At 37.2% G+C, this 17,484-nt stretch overlaps 2 protein-coding genes across 3 annotated transcripts in view; both read left to right on the top strand.

Annotated features, from left to right (window-relative positions):
- Positions 1–5,882: 5,882 nt before the first annotated feature.
- LOC128984907 (uncharacterized) overlaps positions 5,883–17,484 on the top strand; it is a 109,909-nt gene continuing 98,307 nt past the window's right edge. Inside the window, exons 1-2 of one of the 2 annotated variants that reach the window (XM_054404288.1) lie at positions 5,883–6,086; positions 16,616–16,794. In XM_054404288.1, the coding sequence (XP_054260263.1) occupies positions 16,709–16,794 (86 nt within the window). In that variant the 5' untranslated portion in view covers positions 5,883–6,086; positions 16,616–16,708. The remainder of the gene's footprint in view (positions 6,087–16,615; positions 16,795–17,484) is intronic. The other variant, XM_054404280.1, reaches the window with a different exon arrangement.
- On the top strand, positions 11,535–16,097 carry LOC129000582 (uncharacterized). Its single transcript, XM_054427545.1, has 2 exons — positions 11,535–12,251; positions 16,056–16,097. Exons 1-2 carry the CDS (start codon positions 11,535–11,537, stop codon positions 16,095–16,097), a joined length of 759 nt encoding a protein of 252 aa, XP_054283520.1.

Here is a 17,484-nt window from a genome sequence, read left to right as displayed (position 1 = left end):
ATGGTACATTTTCCACTTCATAACAAGTACCTGAACTAGTTGAAGAACTAATAACCTCCACTTTACGTACACCAACATTCCTTCTTTTCTTGAAAATAGTTCTGCGCCTCTCACCTTTCCGCATTTTCACCACACAAAACACAAACTCAAACTTCAAACACAAAACTGTCAACCAAAGCAATTTGCAAGTTTGTTAGGTTATAATAAACAACAAAACAACAGCTGGTGAATCAGTAGATTAGATATTCACATAGACAGCCACGTTAGCCAACCCAGCAAAATGAAAAAGCCGTGAAATATGAAAACAATACTATATGAGAGTGATAAACGACCGTGAGCGCTTGGCTCTCTCAACTGAATTTGGTTTTTTGATGTCGCGCTTGTAAACAAAGGCTTACAATTAGTATTTCTTCTTTGATAAGTATATATTATTTAGTATTAAACTATTCGTAAAGAAAAGGGGGAAAAAATAGTATATAAAACATAAAAAGTGAATTTTTTTCATTTTTAACCTACCGAGCTCCCTTAAGACTTTGAAAACTACAATCGCTATCTATGGGACACGGCAGGGGCAGAGACAGATGACAGAACGACATAACAGTAAACAACTCTTTTGCTTCAATTGTACGAAAGTCGTTCATTGAGATCAGCTCAATTTTATGGTTTGCGCATGCGCAGTAGGCTAGTCCAATTCCTGCCTTGAAACGCTCGCCAAATACAACAGTACAACAGCTGACCAGCTGATTTACAGCCAGTGCTGCCAACGTACTTCGCGCGCATACGACGCATTGAGATATAGATTATAACTGGAGTCACTACTCTCTGGTTAAACGTTAGAGAAAAACGTACCACTGTTTTGGCTGGTTTGTTTTTGGTGTTTCGTGTTGTTATGTTGGCCGTGTGATCGGTTGGTGGGATGCTGTCAAATAATTCCAATTCATTCTAACCTAACCATACTATTCATTTGGGGTTATGTTATCCGTTATTTCAAGGACTTGTATCAAAAACTTATTCAAGTTATTGCACGTTAAAACCTCTGTATTTAAAGTTATATTATAAATGGTTTTTGTTTGATAGTAAATAAATACTAACTTATTTACCTCTTTTCAAACTATGTGGTAAATATAGGCTAGTCAAGTTTCCTGGTTTGGAGATATTGGTTTAGGCCAATAGGCCTATGGCATTTGATTAAATAACGACCATCGGTTTAAATGGGTTGCTCTTGTTCGTAAAATAAATAAATAAACTTATATTGCAATCATAATGTTGAGTTGGCAGAGATTTTTGTTTACCACATATCAACAAAACAGGATGACGCCATCTTGATTTTGCCTGTAATTTGACAAGTCCCACCAACCCGATCACCCGGCCAACCTAACAAAACGAAACTCTAAAACAAAACTAGCAAAAACAGTGGTACGTTTTTTGAACACAGAGTGGTTACTCCAGTTATAATGTTATAGCTCAGTGATACGACGTTGCCTGCACGTTACGCGCCCACTATTTCGTGCCTTCAGGTTGCAAATCTGGAGTGAGACAAAGTAATTAGAGTGAGACAATGTTAACATTGTCTCACTGATGAGCGAATTGGCCACTTTGCTTTCTCAAATCAGTGAGAGAACATGTACATTGTTAGGTAACTGTAGGAAAAATCTATTTCTTCTCCTTGGTGGTGTTCTATGACTTTCCTATGGTTCCATAGTTTGCAAATGGGCTCTTTCAATGATAAATAAGAAATGCAACACAGTGTTAATTCAGTTTTCTTTTTAAGATATCAATTTTTCCAGGCTCTCTCACTTTTTCCATTGTAATATTTACGCCAACCTAAATTCAAATAGTAAACATTTCATTTCAACCAAGTCAGTAAATGTTTGTAGCAAACTGTTAAATTAGCAAACTTATTAACGGTTTACAACATATGTTCTTCTTCTCACTTTTAATTTCTGACAACAGCTGGAGTTTCATAACAATTTTTGTTTCCCATATGTTAATCTTATGGAGAAATACGAAACTTTAAAGGGCCCCAGGGCCTCACTCTCTAATTATTTCCCTAAAAAGAAAGTTTCCTGCACAACTTCAGGCTACAATCTATCCAATGAGACCAAAAACATGTCAATCGGTTCAGTAGTTTCGGAGGATTAATTGTCACAAAAATCCTGCTTGGGTGCTTGCGTATTAAATAAGTACTAGTGGTCGTCCTGTGGTCGAAACTCGACCAAAAATATGTAATGTACTCACTTAACTATTTTCACCCCACACTGTAAATAAAACATGTGATTGGAGTTTCCTCCATTTGTTTTGATTTTCTGTTTATATTTCGTTGTTATTTCGTAACCAGCATAGCAACGCATAAGATCCATGTTAATTTTTTACAACTTTTAAACTTATTTTTTGTGCTTATCTTTGAGCCTATTTAAATTTATAAAGGGATTCTGCACACCTACAGGAAAATAGCTTTCCAACGGTATGCGTAGATTTTCCCTACGATGCACACGAGCTGAGAAAAAAGGTTTTAAAGAAACATGCTTGCCTATTAATATATAGATAGATAGATAGATATAGAGATAGATAGATATATAGATTAAAGAATCTTAACAGCTGGTTCAACTAAACAATTTGATTCTGTGATGTTCAATAGCATTAAAAAGTTAATAGGCTTACCACAGGGGTGCCCATCCCCCCCTAGACTCATGACGCAACCCCCCCCCCCCGCAATTGAGCAACAGCCCCCCCCCCATAAATGATGTACACAACAAATTAGAAACATTATTCCCCCGCCCAGCACTATTTGTAAAACTATAAAAGAAGTTTTATAATTTTTTTAGATATTTAAAATTCAAACCCAGTTAATCTATATCAATAAAGTTATAGTTTTGTCTGAAAATTGCTCAGAATTGTACATAATTTGGGATATTTATGTTTTATACATTGAAGAAGTTGAAACATGTCTTATCTCAATTTATGTCCGTCTGTCGTCACGGCCCAGAATGCATTTTATGCAGCCTACTCATGGCCTACTCTAAAGAAAACTAGAGTACCGATTATGATTCTAATGGTTTAATTGTATCCACAAGATTGGCGAGAGAGTCCTTATAGCCATTAAAATATGGCCTCACTATTTTGGAAATAAAATAACGGACGATCAAAAACACAATTTTGTGTGATTTTTCAAGTTTATTTTCTCCATGTTTACTACATACGTCATTAATTTATGAAATACTAATAATCTGTTATGAGAACACGTCATGTATGAAATTATGAGCAGCTGTTTTGATAAAGATTCCTTTTCCTAGCTGTCACTGATATGTTTACATAAATGTTCTTTAAGAATACTGTGTAGGCCCTAACCATTTCCGATCACGTTTGTAAGCAAATCCAAAACCAAGTGAGATTAATAACCGTGTGGCTTTGGCTTACATAACGGGTTTGATTTATCACGAGTACTAATATGTAACTGTAAATTAAATTAAATAACTAGCAAACTAGCCATCATCCAGGTCGGGAACCGGAGATTCTGTTTGTATCAAATTGTACTTGAATTTTGATTACAGGGAAAAGACCGTGAATCAGTGTTGTACAGGACTGGAAAACTTATCTTTCTATATAAATAAAATTAGAGTTTCATAAATCACCTCAATTTAAGGAATTTTTATTGCCAGAATATCCATACAGCGTTCGTAACCTGCTTAACGAATTGTCAGCGTCTTTCTCGATATTACGATCCCCTCTCCCTCCCTTTAGAAACATCACAGCTCCTTTGATGAAAATGAAATGGAAACAACGCTTGCGCCAACAATCGTCTGCTCCGTACACTTCTGTCTGCTGTGCGCTATGTTACAACAGATTTCAGATACAACAGCTCTAGGGAATGATGACGATATAATGCTTAGTACACTGTGATTGAGTGATAACCATGGTAACTTTAGTAAGGCTGTGATTGGCCAATGAGTAGACCTAAATATGGCGACTTGTTGAATTCGTGTATGAATTGAAGAGAAACCTATTAAAGAACAGAAGAACAAAGAAAGAGAATAACAAGATTGTTCTCGTTACATTCTTTTTTAAGAGTGTTTTAATTATCTCTCAATATAATTTTACAATTTTTTATTACTTATCTATCAATTCCTATGCTGTGTTACAGCACCTATCGGTAGCCTATCCGTCTATCATGAGCAGTACCTTATAACACTTTCTAAAGGTTCCTTTAATAATTTACGTTATTTATAGCAATACAATGTTTGGCTAGTGATTAGTTGAGTTTGAGTTAGCTACAATTTTAAACGTTTCCGTTTGTACAACTGAACCAAGATAAATGATTTGAAATTTACAATAATAATGATTGTGCAATATTGAATTTCGTTTATAAAAATGTAAATCGTGACGTTTATGGCTGTTTACAGCGTTTTAATGAGTTTGTCATCTGTTTTTATACTATATTGGATTAACCGTATTTTTCATTCCCCCCCTCTCCCTATTAACTCAGGTAATCGAGTATCTACACAATAGTGTAAAGTATTGTAGCCTATGCTACTTGCTACTTGATTGTATTTTAACGAGCTTTATGTCAACAAAGCGTTCTGCTGTGCTAAGTCGCGGTGTAGCTGGACGTGTCTGTACCACGCGTTATCTTTTAACTATCACAGCAGTTGAGCCATCCCGTGCGCTCCCTCTTAGATCTCACGTCTTGCTAATCTTAAATAAAAACTTTCTACACGAATCCTAAACTATCCTAAAATCCTATTTTAACTAATTTAATTCAATAATATAACTATTGTCATTAATTAATCCACTTTCTATCTGGCGACTTCGTAATGTATTTTGGATTGTCGTCACGTTGAACATTGTTGCTATTAACCCCCCCCCCATTTGAATTTTTTGAGCCCCCCCCCCCCAAGAATTTCAATGACGCAGTCTGCGTCACGGCCCCCCCTTGTGGGCACCCCTGCTACCAACAGGGTGCAGCACTATATTTTTCTTAAATTATGACAACAGCTAATTTGCAACCAAAAGGTGAGTGAGCGTAGCGACGAATGAACTTCAACCTGGAGCACCCTGGAGGCGAGTTAGCGCAGCGAACGAGCTATCCTGAAGGCAAGAGGCAAGTGAGCGCAGCGAACGAACTTCAACCAGGACGCCATGCGAACGAGCTCATCTTGAAAATGAACGAGCATTTGACATAAAACCACAACCACATTAGGACAGGACGACGTCTGTCGGGCCAGCTAGTTATAAAATAAAACTGTCATAACCTAACCAAACTTGCTGATAATGCAAAAATCTTAGACAAAAAGTTATTGTCACCGATAAGTTATGATTCGAACCTGGAACTTTCAGTTTCTCAGCCCGGCACGTTATCCACTGGGCCACCGAGGCCGATGATTATAAACGGTATCGTTGCGGTAATGGTGTCATTTTGTCCGTATTAAAAACACTGCAGCTGAAATAAAAATTGTGCTTCCCCCCACTCCGCAGTGCCAAAGGACAACATCAACATCGTGATGATATAGCTAATAGCCAAATGCTAATAGCCAAGCCATAGCGAAGGTTTAGACTCCTATGAGACTGAGGAGTAAATCTGCGGAGTGCGGACTGCGATTGAAAACTTTAAATTGAAACTTGAAACATTTCATCATAGATAAAAGGGAGTATGTTTTATCTATGATAAAACCATAAAACATACTCCTCAATTTCATTTTCAAATGGATTCAATCACGTAGTAATCGTGCTACGTACGTACGGAACGGAACCACTGAGCTATAATTCTATTCGTGAACGGAACGGAAGAACGGAAGTGAATTGAATACCAGTAGAGTAGTGTAGTGAGTCAGTTGAGTGTAGTGTAGTGATTAGGTAGTGACTAGTGAGTGAAGTAAATCAATAGACTTCAAAAAACTTCTCTGTTTCTCTCTAATGTTTCCCGATCCTGATCGTTAACGTTTTGGGAATAAGTCGTCAATAGTAATAGTCAATAGTCCAATATGGAGTTGGAATGTCAATCGCGTTAAAAAAATGAAACCTGATCATGATTTTTCCTAGTTGATTGACCGCTAGAAAAGTGTTAAATTAAAAACAATTTTGATTTACAGGTACGATTAGGAAGCTTAATATAAGGCAGTTTAATACATAAATCCTCTAAATAAGTACTTAAAGTTGGCTTCATTTTGCTATTGACCCTAAGTTAGGCTAATCGGCCTAGGCTACAAGGTGAGGTTAAAATAATTTATTATTGGCCAACATTTTACCATCCCATTGGCATTGGCATTATTACTTTCTGTAGCCTACCTAGGCCGAGGCCTAGCCTATGTAGCCTAGGCCTAGGCCTACCCTTATTTTTAGTCTACAGTCCACAAATGAGAAGATTAGGTTTTTATGGGATTAGGCTAAGTTATACAGCGATAAAATAGGCGTAGAACCTTAAAAGTTAGGCCTATTTTTGGTATTTGTTTAGCCTACTTTAGGGGCTTCTAACGAATTTTGAAAAAATGTAATTTTCTCATTAGGCCTATTTGGCCTATTTTGAACACTTTTTACATTTGGCACTTTTGGGGCAAACACCTATTTCACCCTAAAAATCGCGTTTGAAAATTGCAAAAAGTGCTAAAAATTTGAGTGGTGTTTTTACTCTTAACACGTTGGATGCTGATGACGGGAATTCCCGCCATTGCTTAACATTGAAATAAATGCAATTTTCATGTTCAAACATGTCAACGGCACTTTTAAGTGTTAATGTGTTTTTACTATTACTTGGGACCTACAGAACTGAATATAATCCAACCTAACTTTATCTAATCTAATCTAACCTCTAACCTAACCTAACCTAACCCAACCCTACCTAACCAATGCTTAGGTTAGCAATATGCCGTAAATAGCGGATTATTAGTTAAACCAAGGTTAGGTTAGGTAAGGTATGGCTAGTTATTAAGTTATTATTTAATTTAATTAGCCTAAAATCACCTGAATATTTGAAATCTAACCTAACCTAACCTAATTTAACCTTACGTTTAAACTAACCTAACTATATTTCAACTAACCTAACCTAACTTAGGCCTAACCTAATCTAACTTAACCTAACCTAACCCAACCCTACCTAACCAATGCTTAGGTTAGCAATATGCCGAAAATAGCGGATTTTTAGTTAAACCAAGGTTAGGTTATAATAATCATAACATCTGCTTATTACTACAATAAAAACACATTTAAAGAAAGGCAAGGGGGGGGGAAAACCTGATTTTCAAAGTAAAAATGGCAATTGCTGAAAAAAATTTTCAAACGCGATTTTCAGGGTGAAATATGCGTTTGCCCCAAAAGTGCCAAATGTAAAAAGTGTTCAAAATAGGCCAAATAATGAGAAAAAAACATATTTTTCAAAATTCGTTAGAAGCCCCTAAAGTAAACAAATACCCTCTTTTTACTTTCTCCCCCTATACCATAGTATATGGAGAAAGTATTGTTTTCGTCAAAATTTTCGAGTTTGAGTTTTGAGTGGATATATTCGTTTTGGGTCCCCCTGGACCCAAAAAAGTGGTTTTCGAAGTGATGTCTGTGTGTGTGTGTGTGTCTGTGTGTCTGGATGTGTACAGAGCTAGAGACCACACCTGTGGTCCGATTTCGATGAAATTTGGTATGTAGGTTCTAATCAATAGTATCTCCAGGCGTTTTTTTCATTTTTTTGAAATTTTTATTTTTAATGGGGATTTTCCCATAAAAACCCATAAAAAACCGGAAAAATCGGATTTTCTCGAAAATGGCCCGAACGATTTTGATAAAAATTTAGTATGTTGTAGCCCTTTAAATTCTGAATAAAATGGTACAAATCCCATATCTGTAAAAATTACGGTTCAAAAGTTATGGTCAAATATGTTATTTTCCCATAAAAACCCCATAAAATAACGAAAAATAGGATTTTTGAAAAAAATCCGGTTTTGATTTAACATAGTATGTTATAGTCTTTACAGTTTTGATAGTTTTTTTAATTTTTTAGAAATTTTTATTTTTAATGGGGATTTTCCCATAAAACCCCATAAAATAACGGAAAAATATGATTTTCCCAAAAATGGCCCGAACGATTTTGATAAAAAATTAGTATGTTATAGTCCTTTATATTCTGAACAAAATGGTACCTACAAATCCCATTTCTGTAAAAATTACGGTTCAAAAGTTACCGTTGTTGGATAGTTCCGTAATTCTTGTTAACAAATTGTATTGGATCGCTGAATCTAAAGTAAGATGGATGTGGGAAAATATTAACAACCCATTATCATCAACTAATTACGTGTATTCAGCCTAACTTGTCCAGCCCTATCCGTCTCTGACGTCAATTAACCTACTTGTTGAACATAACCTCTGCTTTGGGACTGGAACTGAAAGATTGGAAGTTGGAACGGATGAACTGAACTGGACTGAGCCAACGAACCTGCGTTAGACTGTCTCCACAGCCTTCTAGATTTCGGCGATCTTCGCAGAAGCTGAGTCCAATAAGGACTCAATTAATCTAGTTTTTCGTCTAATCTCTGCTTACATTGCTGAATTCGCAAACATGGCATCAAAATTCCCGATTGAGGTCTGTCCTATTTGTGTGAAAACTGTCAGCGACGATGCCAAGTCCTTACAGTGCGACGGAAACTGCAACAGATGGTTTCACAAGGACTGTATACCTATGAGCACCTCAATATACAACTCTTATGCCAGCGACTCTAACAAAAAGTGGTTCTGCGACCAAGCGGATTGCGACCCGGGCACTTCCACCTTGCCTGGTGTCTCCTTAGAATCGAAGATCGATACTTTCCTCAATAAATTATCTTCGTTGGCTACTAAGGATGAGTTAAAGACTTTAACGGATGGCATTATCCAAATCAAATCTGACTTAAAAGTAGTCGTGGAAAAGATAAATGATTTTGAACCTAGATTGACTAAGGTTGAAACAGAAGTCCAGCAGCTAAAGGAGTGTCAGAAGAGCACAGACCCAGTTGATTTTGATGCCGTTATCGATGAATCCTCTGATCGCAGCCGTCGTGCAAGGAATATCATTATTCATGGTGTCGATGAAAGTGAAATTGTCACCTCTGATGGATCCAAACAGCGAGACAAGGAGGTAGTTAATGCTCTTTTGGAAAAAGTCCACTCCACTGTAACTGTTGATGAAACACAATGGTTTCGTCTGGGTAAAACTTCACAAGGAAAAACCCGGCCGCTGCTTTTGCATATGCTCTCCGAATCTCATGTATCCCAGTCCCAGATCATCAAAACTTTTGGCAGAGAGGATATTGATGGCAATAATATCTTAAAGAATTTATCCCTATCACGTGACCGCACTCCAAGAGAAAGACATATTTTGCAAGAACTTAGGAATATTCTTAAAGATCGTCTTGAGGCCGGTGAAAAAATCTCACGATTAAATACGTCAATGGTACGCCTAAGATCGTTTCAAAAAACTAATTGTTGCCAACAGCAAGCCAAATAAAAACCTTAATATTTATTTTCAAAATGTCAATAGTATGAGATCAAAGTTGGTGAATTTTCAGAATGCACTTGCTACTTGTGTACATGATGTCGTTATGTTGTGTGAAACTAACTTATCATCTGAAAATATCCTCATTTGAATGTGTGGGAAATGCGGATTATACTCTTTATAGGCGTGACAGAGACGTCTTCACTAGTAATAAATCTTCCGGGGGCGGTGTGCTGGTGGCTGTAAAAAGGGATTTACCCAGTCGTCTTCTTCTGTCTGCTGATGATCTCGAGTGTGTGTGCATAGCCCTTAAAACTAATTATTGCACCAACATTTTCCTCAGCTGTGCATACATTCCTCCTGGTTCACCTTCGTCAGCTTGTGTGCAATATTCAGATCAATGAAGCACTCTTCTTAATTAAAGACCCTGCTCACATATTTTTAGCTGGTGATTTTAACTTGCCTCACTTTGTAGAATATCCTAACGGTTCAGACTCTTCAAGGATATTGCTAGACATGGCTTCCTTCCATTCCCTTGCTCAAGTCAACTCTATTACGAATTACAGAGGTGTGACGCTAGACCTTGTTTTTAGTTTGGATCCATCGCTTCGGGTTTCTGAGTCTGTGGACTTTCTCCTGGATCCAGATTGCCATCATCCTCCCCTGTCTACCACTATTCTCCACGCCACAGTGTCTGCTAAATCTACTAGAGTCGTGGTGCCGGACCTTAGAAAATGTAATCTGCAGGCCGCTCTCGGGTCAATTGCCAGCTCTCCAATGGACTTCATATATTCTTCAGTGGATGTGAACACAAAATTCGACCATTTCACCTCGCTCCTTAGGTGCGCTGCTCTTCAATTTAGTCCCAGCAAGAGGATGGGTATTTTCCGTTTCCCAAGATGGGTTTTGCGGGAGCTAATAAAACTTACAATAGAGAAGAAAATAGCCCATAAGAGGTATAAGCAAAATCCTTGTATGACTTTCTATAATAATTTCTACCTCCTTCGTTGTCGGTGTAAGGACTTCTCAAGAGCGTGCTATGCTAACTACATATATGCAGTGGAGTCTAGTATTCCTACAAATCTCCGTGCCTTCTAGAGTCATGTAAAGTCTACCGGGAAATCTTTGGGTATGCCACATTGGAAATGCATCTGGATGGATATTTTACCGAGGATGAACAGGAAAAATGCAAACTATTTGCGAAGCATCTGGGATCGGTTTTTCTACTGCATCAGACACAACCCCCTCTTTTGACTTTTACTCAGTGAATACCATCTGCAGTGTTAGTCTCTCACTCGCTGAGGTCAGGGTCAAGTTATCTCAACTGGATGGTTCAAAGGGTGCGGGCCCCGATAACATACCACCTTCATTGTTGCGCTTCGGCTGCGATCTGCTAGCTGAACCCTTGCAATTATTATTCAACCAGTCCTTGGCTGAAGGCATATTTCCTGCAGCCTTTAAGCATGGGTATGTCGTTCCCCTTCCTAAATCTGGTGATCACAGTGATATAAAGAATTACTGCCCTATCACTATCCTTTCTGCACTTGGTAAAGTATTCGAGAGCTTGGTTCTGGACAGACAGAAGATCTTCATCGAAGGTATTATCTCCTCAAATCAACATGGTTTTGTCGCCCAAAAATCTACAATATCAAATTTATTATTGCTTCAAGAGAGAGCTCTGTCCGCCTTTAGAGCAGGTCTCCAGCTAGACGTCGCCTATATCGACTTCGCCAAAGCGTTCGACAAAGTAGACCACAAGATCCTCGCGACAAAGCTTAGGGACTATGGCATTCTACAACCACTACTTGCCTGGCTGGAGGACTACTTAACTGGGCGCACGTTGACTGTTAGGCTTGGGCCTTCGTAATCGCAACCATTTCACCAGACCTCAGGTGTACCACAAGGCTCACATTTGGGACCCTACCTATTTAATTTGTTCATCAACGATCTGGTGGATTCTATCGAGGTTGGATGTCTCGCGTTTGCTGATGATTTCAAGGTGTTTGCGGAGGTTAAGACGGAAGAGGACTCAATACACCTTCAAATATGCCTTTACAGTGTCTTTGCCTGGTGCAATGTCAACAAGATGGAAATCAATCCTGGAAAATGCTCAATATTAACCTTCCATCGTTCCAAGAATCCAGACATCTTCATGTACATACTCGGAGAGAACAGTATTCCTAGAGTCACGTCCACAAAAGATTTGGGGGTGATATTCAGCAGCGATCTGAGTTTCGACGAGCATATAAACTCTATAGTCAGCAAGGCTAACAGGCTGGTTGGTTTCATCTCTCGTTCTACCAAAGGTATGAATAACCCATCTGCATTGAAAACTCTGTATTGTGCAATGGTGAGACAGTGTCTGGAGTATGCTTCCCCGATCTGGACTCCGTATACAGTTGGTGGACGCACTCGTCTAGAAGCAATCCAGGAAAGATTTTTGAGGCTGGTGGGAGTGTGTCAGGGATACCCCTATCGGGAGGTGCCAACGGATGTTCTGGCTGAGGAGCTGAAAATCCGGCCATTACACATGAGGCGCAGCGTTGCTGATGTTGGTCTCTTGTACAAGCTGCTAAGGGGCCATATATGCTGTCCAGAGCTGCTATTAGAAATAGACATCAGAATCCCTACCATAACAAGATCCAGGGACCTATTCGGCCGTCGCTTCAGAGGCACCACTTATGACTTTCACAGTCCTCTGGCAAGAATCCTCAGGCTGGGCAACAGAGTTGCTCGTGATGTCGACTTCTTCGCCGACAGCTACACCCATAAGGAGGACAACCGAAGCAACCCTGGTGGAGATGTTGGACTAGCCTCAACGCCTCTATTCCTATTGTTATATATATTCTTTGTTAAAAAATTTCTATTGTTGTATTTGCTCTTTGTTATATTTATTATTGTTATATCTATAGTCTTTGTTAACTTATTAATTGTCAGATTATTTATTGTATTCTATACTAGCTGTGTACCCGTTCTACGCACGGGGATCTTATAATATTCAGTTGAAACCTTCTTATATAACGAACAGCAGTTGGTTTGCATATTTTAAGATATGCTGGCCAAACTATTATACATAGCTTCATTTTATGTTGTTTTTTGTTGTTCCGGATCGGTATGACAATCAATAAAAGGTTAAATTACCTCTGTGTCTGCCGGTCGATCCTATAACGGTAGGCTTACTTTTATTTTTACTATCTGATCTCGTTTGCATGGCTCAATCACGTCCTGGTTGAAGTTCGTTCGCTACGCTCACTCACCTGTATGTTGGAGCTCGTTCGCTGCGCTCACTTTCCTTCAGGTTAGCTCGTTCGCTACGCTCACTTGCCTTCAGGTTAGCTCGTTCGCTACGCTCACTCGCCTCCAGGTTGCAAATTAGCTGTTGTCATAAATGTAAAAGAAATAATAGTGCTAGTGCTGCACCCTGTTGGTAATCCTTGTAACTTTAATGCTATTGAACATCACAGAACAGAACCAACTTGTTTAATTGAAACAGCTGTTAAGATTCAATAATTTCATTTCTCATAAGGTTAACATGGGCTTCCAGAAATTCCACGTCAAAAATCGACAAAAACTTGATTTTCAAGGGTTTACTGTTAAATATCTAACTGTCTCATATTCGATGAAATACGTCTAAAACCATCTCATATATGTATAGTATTTGGAAAATAAGTTTCAGGCGGGACAGTGCTATAGTTATTGAGGAGTAGTTGTAATAAAGTGCGTATTTTAGCGTTACCAAGAGAATGACAGATAGACAGACAGACAGACAGACAGACAGAAATTGAGATAAGGTTTGATTCGGTTTCTCTGACCTATGAAATGTAAAAATAACCAAAAAGTTCATTATTCTAAGCAATGTACAGACAAAACTCTAATTTTATTTATATAGATTGAGTATTGTATTGTTCAGCTTGTTTTTTTTTCATCTATGTATTTTGTATTCTATTGAGTATTGAATTATTGACTATTGTTCAGTTTGTTTTTCATCTATGTATTGGCTTAGCCGTTGGCATGTATAAATAAATAAATAAATAAACAAATCACAGCCTTTGGTAATCTAAAGCCTAATGCCCATAGAATACTTTAACTAGGGTTGCTTTCAGAGAGGTGAAAGCCAGTTGAGCGGAACAAACGTGATTTGATATTTGTATAAGTAACTAAATGTAAAAAAGTCAATAGATGTATTAATGCTTGTTTTATTGATTATAATTGTAATAATTCAAATTTGTTTTTACTACATCTTGTTATTCAGACACCTCTTCCAGAAGTGCATTGGTAGTTTTGACCAGGAAAATATTACAGTAGTTGGAATCTGATATTAACATCCAAAAAGGGCATTAAAGTATAAAAAAGAGAAAGGAAATTTAACATTCAAATTCAACTTTAGCCTACAACAAAAACATTGGTGTTCATTTTTCACCCTTACAATCGGTTTAAAGTATTTAAGTATAAAAAACAGTAACTATTTAAAAAAACACGTGAGTATTAAAGTATAACATCAGGAGGGAAAATTTGACATTTAAATTCAACTGTGCAACATAAACATTGGTCTTCATTTCAACCCTTGCAATCGGTTAAAATCAGCTTTCTTTGCTGAAAATAATTTATGATTGTTAATACCAAGAATTCTTGATATGATTGTAATGTAACTGGAATGTAGGTCTTCCACCATTATTGGGACGATTTAGAGACGGCATTTTAATACTGGCCTTAATAAAACCATTGACCATTGGATACAGAAGATTTTGATGAAAAAGCTGGCTATAAATTTAACATGGGGATGGAATGTCTAGTTGTATTGATAGTCAAAGATAACCGTGGTTAAAAGTGTACTTCTATAAGTACAGGTAATTAATTATTTACTTATTACGGTTATAACTGGACGTATGTATAGTCCGTTCTTGGCAATCAAATAACAGTATTTATATAGGATAGGCTACTGTTATCAACATTTGAAATTACTGAATTGTTACCAAATTACTGTTTCATAAAATGCAGATTCCATTTCAGCCGAGCCATTAAAATGAGGATTTGCCGAACAATTATTAATATTACAGAATAGTATTTAATGATGTACAACTTTTCACATTTCATAAATTATATGTTAGTTTTGCAATGGGCAAAGGTCCAAATCCAAATGTTCTTTTCTTTTGGTTTTTATGTAGTAATTTGCTACAATCATTGACTTTATATAAAGTCAATGCTAGAATACAGTAGATGGTTTGTTAAGACCATATGCAAACATTTTTGAAATCGTTTCCCCATTTAACCAACTATTCCAAAAGATAAAAATTATATGGTGCAACACAAATAAACAACTCGATCACCTACCTATAACCTACACTTTACCTTCCTAATCTAACCTTACTTCAAAACATTTAATGTAGTCACGAGTACTCATAAACCCCGACCTACCTTCCCCACATGCCTAAATTAGATCAGTGTTCAATCTGCGTTTTATTAATAAGTGTAATAACTTACTGCACCGTCGATGTAATTCAACATAATATAATCTGTGATGTATTATCGGATTAAATATCGATTTCGATGTGGTTCGATATATCGCTTATTAAATCCTGATTTCTAACATAGGCTGTTTCTAATCAGCTGGCAACACAAATAGGTTCCCATCCCAAGAAAGTAGTCACTGGTCCGTATCCCTCCGCTCCTTGTTTATGCTCCGCGCATTGAGAAAGTAGTTCCGTATATTTTCTCGATTTTCAGTGAATTCCGCGCCTTAAAAAAATGTTGTAACAGCATTTTCTTGTTTATTAAAATCATAGGAATGGTTTAAAAACGTTTAAAAGAAAAGTATAGAAAGTTCAGAAATACCTTATGATTCTCTTGTTTACATTTTTCTTGTAAACAAAAAAACTGTCATAGCTACTTTAGTCCCATAAGCCTAATGTTAAAAATTTAAAAATTTAAGTTCGTTTTAAATTGCATTAGCATTATCTAATTGAAATTTGTTTGTTTACAAACCATCTCATTATTAGTCTAAGTAGTCTTGTTAAGTTTGGCTGAAATGTGTTCAGCCGTTATTGAGTGATGGTGTTATATTGTTTGCATTGAAGTTGATCCCAAAGAGCTTCGCTCGCTTCGCTCGCTCCGCTCAATAAACTTTTCAATGAAATGGCGACCATACAAAGTAGTTATTTTAAGCCGAAGTATGAATGGAGATGAGTTTAGGACAAGTGGTGCGATCTTGTAGTCTTGTTAGTGACTAAGGCCGACATATTCCTTAGACACAGCTGTTAATTAATAGCCCATGTTATGCTTATTCTAATACCCATAACATTTTACTTAAATCTACCGGTATAGCTTAGACAAATAAGGTCCTTTTGGTCAGGACTGGATGCAACTAAGTTAAACGGTTGTTGATATATAGGCTTATATTTGACTGACATAATCTGATCATAAGGAAGCCAAAATAATTGTTTAACTTAACAAAAATAACATTGGTCTATCAATATAGTTTACTGATAAATAATCCAATTGTATAAACTTAAATAAGATAATACAAAAATAAATACCGGTAGCAGTTAGGCCATAAACAATCACAATTAAACGTAAGCTTTTAACCGGTAGCAATTATAATGGGCCTCAGGGCTCTGAGGGTCCTCGCCCTGACCCTCAGGCTTCATACTAGGCCATAAACTCATCTGCTGCAGTTGTAAGTTTCTCAATGTTTGTAACTTAACTAGAATTGTTGTTTCTTGTTTTTTAATAAATGCCTCCAGGAACTTTTGGGATAACTTAAGTTACCCAGTTCCATAATCCATATAGCCTCCTGACTTTCTAGGCTGCTAAACTGCCTTTATAGTCGGACATTAAGTTAAACCTAGTCAGTCCTCTAGATAACTCAGTTCTTACTAATAGTCATGTGTAAAGAAAGTCTGATAAGTAACATTATTATAAATTTTAGTTTTAGGTCTGAGAAGCGATAAGAATATTATTGGGCTTGTGCTACAATTTGCGTAAGATTATGAATTTTTTTACTTTTCGTACTCAATACTAACCTAACCTGATAATTTGGTGTAGGTTGAAAACACTTTACAAGTTAAGTTAGTAGACCTACGGTACATTGATATTTTTTGGCTTTCAGATTTCTTGTTGTGGAAAACATTGACAAATGAGCAAATTGTTGTTGATTCTTAATTTTTTTAGGTGAATAATGGATGACGACGATTTCTACATTGACCATTATGGTGCCAAAATGTTATTTGAAGCCATGATGTATGCGGGGGGTTTTAGATTAGAATGTCGGAGAGAGAGAAGATACAGTACAAGTCCAGAACTATCACCTATAAGAAAAAGAAGTATTTCGCCAGATTACAGAAAAGGAGGTTAGCATTTCTTTCACATTTAGTTACCATATTGTTTGTGTTTTTTCTGTAAAAAAATTACAAAAATCTGGGTTAGGTAAGTGATAGTTTGTTAAGAATAAAGTTTAATCCTTCCCGGACGGGCAAAATCGTGACATAGAACGGGAAAAAATTATAGGAAAAAATAAAAATAAATTTTCCTTATTTGTGTTTTGTTATAGGCCTACAAGTATACATAAAATAAACACAATGGAACACTTCATACTGTCAAAATAATTTTACCTCGATGAGTAGAAAAGCAGCGGATATTCTGCCACCCGTCTTTGAAGATATGACCATGACAATGTGAGGCAATAAATAAAGAACAATGAATAAAGACAACGTAGTGTTGAGCGCGAAACATCGAGGGGGAGCGTAGGAGAGATGGGTGGTGCGCGGGAGAGGGGGAGGCGCGGGAGAGAGGGGGAAGTGTGGGAGAGAGCGCAGCCATGGAGAGAGCAGGAAAGTGGCGCCTTGGTACCGCGAAACATCTGGTTACTGCTCAAGCACCTGCCAGTCTGTCTGAAGAGAAGGCGGATATATCCGTCACCCGTCCGGGAAGGGTTAAGTTAAACTGCCAATACCGGTACTATTTCCAATGCAGTATGGATGTCAGAAAAATAATCATTAGCCCCATAGTGTTTTCATAGGTGTTTTCACTGTTTGATGCAT

Source organism: Macrosteles quadrilineatus, unplaced genomic scaffold, assembly GCF_028750875.1.
Source record: "Macrosteles quadrilineatus isolate MER2022 unplaced genomic scaffold, UCM_ALF_1.0 Scaffold_1__1_contigs__length_201487025, whole genome shotgun sequence".
Taxonomy (NCBI): Eukaryota; Metazoa; Arthropoda; class Insecta; order Hemiptera; family Cicadellidae; genus Macrosteles; species Macrosteles quadrilineatus.
Note: the sequence above shows the minus strand (reverse complement) of the source record. Positions and strands in the feature narration are given on the sequence as shown.